The 10275-nt window shown below is 48.7% G+C and overlaps 1 protein-coding gene across 1 annotated transcript in view; it reads right to left on the reverse strand.

Moving 5' to 3' along the window:
* The window catches only part of LOC119402989 (A disintegrin and metalloproteinase with thrombospondin motifs 16), a 56313-nt gene extending 48466 nt beyond the window's left edge, over positions 1-7847 (reverse strand). Inside the window, exon 1 of the mRNA XM_037669977.2 lies at positions 7627-7847. Coding sequence (XP_037525905.1) covers positions 7627-7666 — 40 coding nt within the window. The 5' untranslated portion in view covers positions 7667-7847. The remainder of the gene's footprint in view (positions 1-7626) is intronic.
* Between the last annotated feature and the right edge of the window lie 2428 nt (positions 7848-10275).

Below are 10275 nucleotides of genomic sequence, written 5' to 3' on the forward strand. Positions count from 1 at the left end.
AAGATCCGGAGCGGCCGCCGAAATCCTGGAGCGAGCACCGGGAGTGCACCAAGCCAAATCTGCCAGTGGAACACGTGAATGCTCCACGTGAGGTGGCTCCGCAAGTTGGTTATGCATACGTCACGTAACCGGTTCCTGAAACGAATATAAATTCTGCACGAAATAATAATAATTGTTTATGACGGCTAGCCACACAACTGGCCGGTATGTATGTGCCCGTGGCAGCAGCCGCAATCGGCGCCCGCGAAAATGCGGCATGTTCTGAGCAGAATTTTGCAGCGAAAGCTGTCATGAGATCACAACAAGGGCCGTTTTCGGCGCCGTAGTTGTCCGCTGCCGCCGCTGCCGCCGCCGCCAGTGTCCGTAACCAGTATCGCTCAAAATAAAAAAAAAAACGAAATAAGAAAAAATTTCCAGGATATAACGAGGTTCGAACCTGGGTCTTCTGCGTGGGAGCCCAGTACTCTACCTCTGAGCCATGCCGGTGCTTGACACTGCTTTGCAAAAAGACCCTATACAGGCTTCATGTCGGGAAGGAACCACATTAACATATGTATTGCAGCGTGGTAGAAGAGTAAAATAACAAACAAGTGTCACATAACGCGAATTCTGTAACCAGGCGTCACACAATGCGAATTGCGCAACCAGCGAGTTGTTGAATGCTTCCAACCCATTACAAGGGCCTCTGCCATAATTCTTCATTGTCATTAGCCACAGTATCAGCAAAGTGCACATAATATCTTACAGGTGTTTAGCAGGTACTACGGTTCTGCGCAGAATGACGAAAAATTGAGTAGTCGCTGCTTCCTTACTTCACAAAAATTACGATTTATAGCGTAGTGAGTTCCTCGCAAGTGCACCTCTATTGGTTGCCAAGGAAGCCCATAAGGCTCCCATGATCCATTTTCTGAGGGTCTCAATAGAGTTTATTCCCCTCTCTCTACCTCTTTCTCACGTTAGCGTATGTTATAAAGCGTGGTGGGAGAGTGAAATAACGACCGGGCGTCACACAATGAGAACTACGTAACTAGTGGGTCATTTAAAGCTTGCAACCCATTACAGAAGGCTCAGTCATAATTCATCGTCATAAGCCGTCGCATAAATAATCTACAAATAATGCCGAGTAATGACGAGTAATGTCGTGATGGGTGCTTCCCAACTTCACAAAAATTGATTTGTGGCGTATAGGGTACGGTGCTAGTGTACTTGTATTAGTAGCCACAAGAGAGTTTATAACGTGCTCTAGAAATGCCGCTCTTCGAGCTTTCGCTGTCACTGTGCTGCGCTTTCCGCGCAGGCCTGGCGTTTTTTTAGGAGCTGGCTCACCAGGTCCTTAAGCTGGGGCTAAGTTCCGCGCCGTAACCTGCATCCATCCATTCAAAGCATCGTGGAACGTGAAGAAGAACGTTACGCGCGTCGTGTCTTCCCTCTAGCCTTGCCGTTAATTCTCATAGGGCGAGCGGGGAGCGCAGTCGACAAGCAACGCTTATGAGCTGCCGGAGAGCGCTTTCGCCCTACAACTACTCGCTGATTGCTTTGCATGAAACCGATTCCCACAAGGTGTGGGATCTTCCGTATTTTTCTATTTTGGTATGTTCAAAATCAAATTTATTGAATTAAAATCATAATTCTAGTCAAAATAGTGATTTTCTACTCTTTGACTACATATTTGGCGATAAAGTTCAAATGGCATGCCTACTTTGGGCACCTTACATTCAATTCTGGCTCCTTTGCAAATCCACCCAACGGCAACCCTGTATGTGACAGAAGAAGGCTTGTAGTTCGCAAACCTAGTCCACTGATGATGGTATAGGTGTTGTGGAGGTTGCGGCAAAGAAACCGCATGTAAAGCGCAGCTGAGTCTCGTGGACCAATTTAATATAAGAGCAGTCCAGGTCACTCTTGTGTGCGGCTTTGATGCCATGCAAGAAGAGAGGAAACTGGAGAACTCACTTCTCTGGAGATCCATGCCCCATGCGAGCACATGAGACGCCGATGAAAATGTTCGGAGGAATCTATTTGACTGTGGTTGGTAAGCAGTCGTGTTGTTCCGAGCATCTTGAGAAGTTCGTTGAAAAGGGCCGAGTCGAACTGCCGACCAGGATCGGTGAATATCGTAGTGGCCACCTGAATATGACAATCCACGTAGACACAAAAGCTGCTCAAGATTCTCGCCCTGAGTTGTGAGATATGGCTGTCGCTTCTGGCCATAGTGTGTAGCGGTCTATGCGTGTCAGCATGCAGTAGTAGCCCTTAAAACCTGGAAGAGGGCCGAGTGAATCCATGTGCACCGTGTCAAAACGAGCATCCGGTGGAACAAACCGGCTAACCAGGAGCAACAGGACGATTTTGTATCTTGGAGCGTTAACTTAGCAAACACCGTCAGACCCACTTGCGAATTTATGCGTTCAGCCAAGGTGAAACGAAATGACTGAATTAGAGGCTTTTGCGTCGCGCCAGTTCCAGGCTGCCACGACGTGTGTACGGCTTCGTACAGGCCTCTACGAAGCGATACCGGAATGAATTTTCGAAGACTACCAGTAGAAGTGTCGCAGATGACTGGTGTACCATTTACAGTGAGCACGACATCGTTTTATTGCAGGGAGGTTGATGATGAAATCCGGATGGCTGGAAGTTCGGCGTCATTACGTTGGTGACTGGCGAGTAGATCAACATCGATGAAGTGCTCTGACGTTGGATCGGTAAGTACTGACGCAACTCAGGACATCGTCTGGACGTTCTCTATGCCCTTGATGTGATGGAATGTTCTAGTTAACTCCGAGGTGTAGGTAAGGTGTCGGGTCTCACGTGGCGAGTAACAGGACATCAAGCGGCTCATTACTTGCACGAGTGGCTTGTTATCTGTAAACACAGTAAACTTACTGCCCTCGCAAAATCGTCGGAAATGTTCGAGAGCCGGATGAACATGCAATAATTCGCGGCGGAAGACGCTCTAGCGGGACTTCGCAGGCTTCCGATTCTTTAAGAACAAAATGAGTGGATGCCATACATTGTCGATGAATTACTGCAGAACCGCGCCCACAGCGGTGTCGGAAGCGTCTGTCATGATGGTTATGGATGCGTCTGGCTTGGGGTGTTTAAACAGCATAGCAGTGGCGGCGGTACACTTGACTCTTTTGAAGGTATGGGTGGCCTCTTCAGTCCGCTGCAGTGTTTGCTTACATTTGGAGCCAAGAACAGCTTCTAGCGCAGCCCAACTCGTTGAGGAGCAACGGAAGGGCCTGACACTAAAAGCTACCTTTGCTAAAGTTAGCACAGAGTTTAACTCAGAAAAGGCCACACCTACGGATTCATTGACGATAAAGGATTGCTTTATCGTCGTTACTACCTTGCTACTCGCAGAACGTTTGAGCAGATGACCACTTCGAATCAACAATATAATACTTGTTGCAGTTTAACGTCCCAAAACCACGATATGATTATCAGAGAGGCCCTAGAGGAGGGCTCCGGAAATTGCAACCACCTGGGGTTCTTTAACGTCCACCTAAATCTAGGTACATGGGCCTCAAGCATTTGGCCTTCATTAAAAATGCGGCCGCCGCGGCCGGGATTCAATCCCGCGACCTGCGCGAAAGTGCTCCGGGAAGGCATACTAGACGTTGCTCATTGAATCATTATGGCGGGACGCCAAAGCACCAAAATAACTGCTGATCGTTCATTGGAAGATTTTTGTTGGCCTGATCTGAACGGGGACGTAGAACGTTTTGTCTACTCTTGCGACAAATGCCAAAGAACTACCCCTAAAGAAAAAAAGTGGGAGTCGCACCACTAGCCAACATGCCTCTTCTCCGGGCAGTTTTTGAATTGTTCGCGGTTTTTTTAATAGGTCTTGTTTCACCAAGAGATGACCGCGGGAACCGATATGTTCAAACACTAATCGATTTTCCTATTCGTTATTTTAACGCTGTAGCACTGCCTGCAATTGACGCACTTCACGTTGCTGAAGCACTGATCGAGATTTTTTTCCCGCATCGGCTTGCCAAAAGACACGACGCCATATCCCACAGTGGAGAACGGTCTCGTAGAGAAGTTTACCGGCACTCTTAAGACTGTGTTAAAGAGAATGTACCAAGAGAGACCTCGATCTTGGGATAGTTACTTCGCCCTGCTGATATTGGCGTGTAGCGAAATCCTACAAGCAAGCCTCGGTTCCTTTTCATTCCAACTCAATTACGGTCTCCACGTCCGAGGATCGCTGATCGAACTGACAGAAATGTCGAGAAATGAGGGACTAGACGCAGAAACGCGGACGACGTACACCAAAGATAGACAGACAGACAGACCAAAATTTCTGCGTTTGAGTTCCCCAAGAAAGGCTATCGTCTTTAAAAATTGCGCCAGTTCCACACCGAGAAAACTGCACCAACTACGCAGCAGAGCTGACGATTCGCCTGCCTCTGTTGACTCTTGGCTCGTGTTTGTCGGAAGCCATGGTGCCGGTTCGCCTGTTAGGTGCTCAGCTTGGGTCTGAGTCTTCCGAAGCTGAGGGTTACCTCGCATTCGTTGGCGTTCCGCCTCCCCTACTCTCTTCCGTAATCTACGTCTAAGTCTCAGCGCTGGCGTTTCGCTCTTGCTTCGCTGGCTCGACCAGGCTAGTTAGCTGTTCGGCGATGCTGGCGTTTTTGGGCAAGCAAGAGCTAGTGTTCCACACGTGCAGCTTGCTCGACCTCCGTGGCGGGAACGGAAACCTTAATTTGTGATCCAGTGGCGCCCTCTCATGACCTAGTTTGGGTTTGACTTACCTTGTAGCGCCCTCATTTGATTTATTTTGGTACTGACTTGACCTGTTCTCTTTTGGTTCATTTTGGTTCTTTAAGCGGGACGCCAAGTGATGACATGAGACGACAGCATGGGCTCCTTAACTGCTCCGCACTTAAAACTTCTACGGTGCTTCTGGCCATACAAAGTACTTCCATGGTTTGGCGTTTTCCATTAGGTTATACCCGACGTCATCACAATCTCTCAGCGGCGCTGCGCAAAGCCTCAAGTCGTACATATCGTGCGCCTTGAGACAATAATATTAATTTTGCTTGCTCTAGTCATTTCTCTTTCTTGCACCTGCTCTTTTTGTTTCGATGTCCTGTGTTAAGCATAGGGACAATGCTTTTTTAGTGTGGAACATTACCACGTGCGCACGTTTTATTGCGATAGCAATTATAAGGACAGTCTCGGCTGATTTTTGCCGTCGGTGGCCGCCGTCATTCACCGTATATGTATATGCGTGTATATATATATAGAAAAGCCACAAAGAAAAATAATTCAAAAATTCTTCCCGACGCGCGGAATCGAACGGGCGACCTCTCGCTTTGCAGCCCGCCGCATTAGACGTTAGGCCACGACAGCACAGTCTTTCAGCCTGCTAACGGCGAGCTCTTTATGTAAACCATGTAGTTCAGGTTGCTTTCTTAGTGGCCACATAGATGGCGCGACGTGCGCGCGCGCTTTAAAGATCGTTCGCCCCGCCCCTGCGAACGCCGTTGCTGTTCGCTCTACAGGGCGTCGTCGCTTTCGTGCGCTTATCTCAAGGAAAGAAGGGGCGGCCGGTGGGGTGCTTCGCTTCGCTCGCTGCAGCGGCCGCGTTTGCGAAAGGAGCGCGCTGTTCAAACAGAAATAAGTAACAACTGTCACAATTAGTTCGCGCTCGTCTTGTTTATATACACATCTTGCATCAGTATCCTTTCTGAGTTACCACGTAGATGGCGCGATGTCCGCGCCTGGCGCGCTTTAAAGATCGTGACCCCGTTCCTGCGAACGTGGTCGCCTTCGTGCGCTTATCTTGAGGAAAGAAGGGGGCGGTTGGCGGGGGAGCGGGGGGTTGTATGTCTTGTGCTCTTCCGGCGATGTCTTCGCTGAAGTGACAGAGCGTACGAAGGTCGCTTCGACGCTGCAGCGGCCGCGTTTGCGAAAGAGGCGCGCTAAACGGAAATAAGTAACGACTGGTACAGTTCGCGCTCGTCCTGTGTGTACCTGTTCGTTCGTTTCGTTCGTCCTGCTTTATGTTTGAGCAGTGCGCTTCCAGTGTCGAGCTGTGACGCATGATAGTTCGCGCTCGTCCTGTGTGCGTTCTTTTCGTGCATCCTTTGGGCTCGAGCGACGCGCTGGCAATTTCGAGCTGCTTTCCGTTCTTCGCGTTACATTCCAATTTATTGCTATCGCATTCATTGCTTCGCCGTTGCGGCGAAACTGTGACTTTTTTTATTTCCACGTTACCGTTACACGTGTTCCAACGCCTGCCGGAGGTAATGACTTTGCTATAGTGCAGCTCAATTTGAGCAAGAAGGAAGGAGCCAATGGCAAAGAAGGAAACGACGAGCAACAGGATGAGCTTTAATTCTGTTGACAATAAGTATAATAATAATAATATCTGGGGTTTTACGTCCCAAAACCACGATATGATTATGAGAGACGCTGTAGTGGAGGGCTCCGGAAATTTCGACCATCTCGTGTTCTTTAACGTGCACCTAAATCTAAGTACACGGGCCTCTACCATTTCGCCTCCATCGAAATGCGACCGCCGCGGCCGGGATCGAACCCGCGACCTTCGGGTCAGCAGCCGAGCACCGTAACCGCTATACCACCGCGGCGGACATGTTGACAATAAGTGCTCATACTGTTGCCTGTCATTCCCTTCCTTGCTATTTTCTCCTTCCTTCTCGCTCAAACTGACCTTCACTATAATCCGCCACGGTGGTTTAGTGGTTAAGGTGCTCGACTGCTGACCCGCACCTCGCGGGATCGAACCCCGGCCGCGGCAGCCGCATTGTCGCCTGCATGGAGAATGCTTGAGGCCCGTGTATTTAGACATAGGTGCACTATAAAGAACACAAGGTGGTCGAAATTGCCGGAGTTCTCCCTCCACTACGGCACCACTCATAATAATATGGTGGTTTTGGGACGTTAAACCCCAACAGTTATTATTAAGCGTCGCTATACCAAAATGGCATTATAATGCACCAAATTTCGCAGTCTGCTGTACTAAGTAAGGGCCTGACTGAGACCTCGCGGATTGTAGGGGAAGCTTCAAGTTTGTTTTAAAATTTGCTGCTAAGACTGCACGCACGACGTATGTAGTTGACTTATTCTCCAAATAACCTCCAAAGGCCGTGGCGGTCGTAATTCGATGGAGGCGGAATGCTAGAGGCCCGTGTACTGTGCCATTTCAGTGCACGTTAGAAGCAGGAGATGGTCGAAATTTCCGAAGCCCTCCAGTACGGCATCTCTCGCAATCATATCTTGGTTTTGGGACGCAAACCCCCAGATATTATTATAATTTTCCCCAAATAACCTAAAGGCCAACGACAACGCTGCGTTCTTGGATCATGCCAGCATAAAACATGACGTGCATTACCGGTGACCAGTTTAACGAGCACCGACGATTACAATCGCCGCTCCTATTTTTTATAGGCGTAGGTTCCCCAAGTAAAGAGCTGCATCTTCGTCGGACTGCGTTCGAATTCTTCATTGCCACACCCCCATGACAGTACAATTTTGGAGTGTCACAGGTCTTACAATTACATACCAAGCTTCATTGGTCGATAAGCAATTATCATATTTTACGTACATGTAAGAGTACAATCACAATCTTAATAAATTGAGGAACCTTACCTACTGCTACAGTCCAGCAGCAAATGTATAGAATAAACATTCTGGCTTGATAGTATAGCGCTGGCTTGAAGGCTGTGTACGTGTGCGTGTCAAGGTAGCCTGGATTTTTTTCTGAAGCTTTGCCTATATGTTAATATATAAACACGCTTTCTTACATGCTAATCTTCCGCCACAATAAACCCAGGTCTACTTATCTGGCAGAGGTGCAGCGTTTTTCCGGAAGCCCCGTGCAGCTACAGGAAGGAGGAGATTTATTTATACCTAATAATTATGATGACTGATGATCCACACCGCTGAATAGGCTATGAAAGTAGTCGGGAAAGTAATCATTCATGAACAATTACTGTGGTTGCCCTATTGCTTAAATATCTTGACAATGTGGTCATTACGGAAGAGCTCTATTCCTGCAGTGTCTTGCACCATCTTGCAGTTTTTAAATATCAATGCAATTTTACCACCAATATCAACTATGTGGTATTAACCATACTCATATTAACTATGTGATTAGCAATGCGAACCGTGCTGTCCGCTTCTTGCGTCGTAACTTCGCATTGGCTCTTCTTTTTTATGAAGCACTAATCATGTCTAAACGCGCGTACACCTCTTCAATCTGGGATCTTCACTCTTGTACACTTTAAACGCACTAGAAACCATCCAAAATAGCTCAGCTCGTTTCACTGTCGCTAATTGCATCCGTACTGCCAGTATCACTCCAATAAAAGCTTCTCTAGACCTCCCTAACGTTCCTAACAGGAAGAAGCAGGCACGGCTATGCCTATTTCATTAAATGTTCTTGATGAATGGTGAACTAAAAGGCACTTTGAACTCGGCACATTCTTACGTTTCATCTCACGTCTACCATAGTTTCAAAGCTCAAGTGCCGTTCTGCCAGGCCAACATGTACTTCCACATATACGTGCTGAAGACGTCCTCTCAATTGAATCACCTCCCTGCCTCTATCACCAGCAACCCTGATCATGTAGCATTTAAGACTGCCATTCTAAAGTTTATTTATTTATTTATTTTATTTCTTGGAATACAAGAAAATGGAACAGAGGCAAAAGGCGTTTGATGCGCCTGACAAAGGCCTCTGTACCTGAAGTTCGCAACATATTTCTTGTACATAAGCACAAACAAACAAGTTTTGACGCATCATAAAACCACGTGAGCGCTAACAAAGGAATACTGCGATCAGCACAAGCAACACATGACACACTTAAGATACTGAATGAAAGGAGATGATTTTCAAGGGCTCGTTTGATCTTTGTTAGACACAATATTAAGGAGAACTAACAGACAATAACGCCAAAGAAAATATAGGGGGTGTGATCTGTAGTATTTAGAATATAAATGTGAAGAAAGTAAAGTGGACGAAAAGATGACTTGCCGCCGGCAGGGACCGAACCTGCGACCTTCGAATAACGCGTCCGATGCTCTACCACTGAGCTACGGCGGCGGTCATCCTCCCGTCCACTTTGTGGGGTATACATGTTGATTTAAACCTAGGAGTGTTAGTCAGCGCCAATCCTCCCGTCCACTTTGTGGGGTGTGGTGTGGGACGACCTCGTAGTCAAGAGCGCCGTGACGTCGAAGCACCTTGTATGGGCCGAAGTATCGCCGAAGAAGTTTTTCACTGAGCCCACGTCGGCGTATCGGCGTCCAGACCCACACACGGTCACCGGGTTGGTGCTCCATGTGTTGTCGTCGAAGATTATAGTGACGGCTGTCGACCCTCTGCTGGTTCTTGATGCGCAGGCGGGCGAGCTGTCAAGCTTCTTCGGCACGTTGCAAATAGGCGGCAACGTCGAGATCGTCTTCGTCGGTGGCGGTTGGTAGCATTGCGTCGAGCGTCGTTGCCGGGCTCCTTCCGTAGACCAGCTTGTACGGCGTCATTTGCGTCGTCTCTTGCATGGCCGTGTTGTATGCGAAGGTCACATACGGAAGGATGGCATCCCACGTCTTGTGTTCGACGTCGACATACATGGCCAGCATGTCGGCGATGGTCTTGTTTAGCCGCTCGGTGAGGCCATTGGTCTGTGGGTGGTACGCTGTGGTCCGACGGTGGCTTGTTTGGCTGTATCTCAGTATTGCCTGAGTTAGGTCAGCAGTAAACGCCGTACCTCTGTCCGTGATGAGGACCTCTGGGGCGCCATGACGCAGGAGGATGTTCTCAACGAAGAACTTTGCTACCTCGGCGGCACTGCCTGTGGGTAGGGCTCTTGTATCGGCGTAGCGGGTGAGGTAGTCGGTAGCTACGACGATCCATTTGTTTCCGGTATTGGACGTCGGGAACGGCCTCAGTAAGTCTATCCCAATTTGCTGGAACGGCCGTTGAGGTGGCTCGATAGGCTGCAGAAGTCCGGCTGGCCTAGTCGGCGGTGTCTTGCGTCGCTGACAGTCCCGGCAGGTCTTGACGTAGCGAGTTACGTCGGCGACAAGGCGCGGCCAGTAGTACTTTTCCTGTATTCTTGCGAGCGTGCGAGAAACACCCAGGTGTCCAGACGTCGGGTCGTCATGCAGAGCCTGGAGGACCTCTGGTCGCAATGTCGAGGGCACTACGAGAAGGGAATCGGCTCGAAGCGGCGAGAAGTTCTTCTTAAGGAGAACACCGTTGCGCAAGAAAAATTACGTCAGTCCTCGCGTGAATAC

This window comes from Rhipicephalus sanguineus, chromosome 8, assembly GCF_013339695.2.
Source record: "Rhipicephalus sanguineus isolate Rsan-2018 chromosome 8, BIME_Rsan_1.4, whole genome shotgun sequence".
Classification (NCBI taxonomy): Eukaryota; Metazoa; Arthropoda; class Arachnida; order Ixodida; family Ixodidae; genus Rhipicephalus; species Rhipicephalus sanguineus.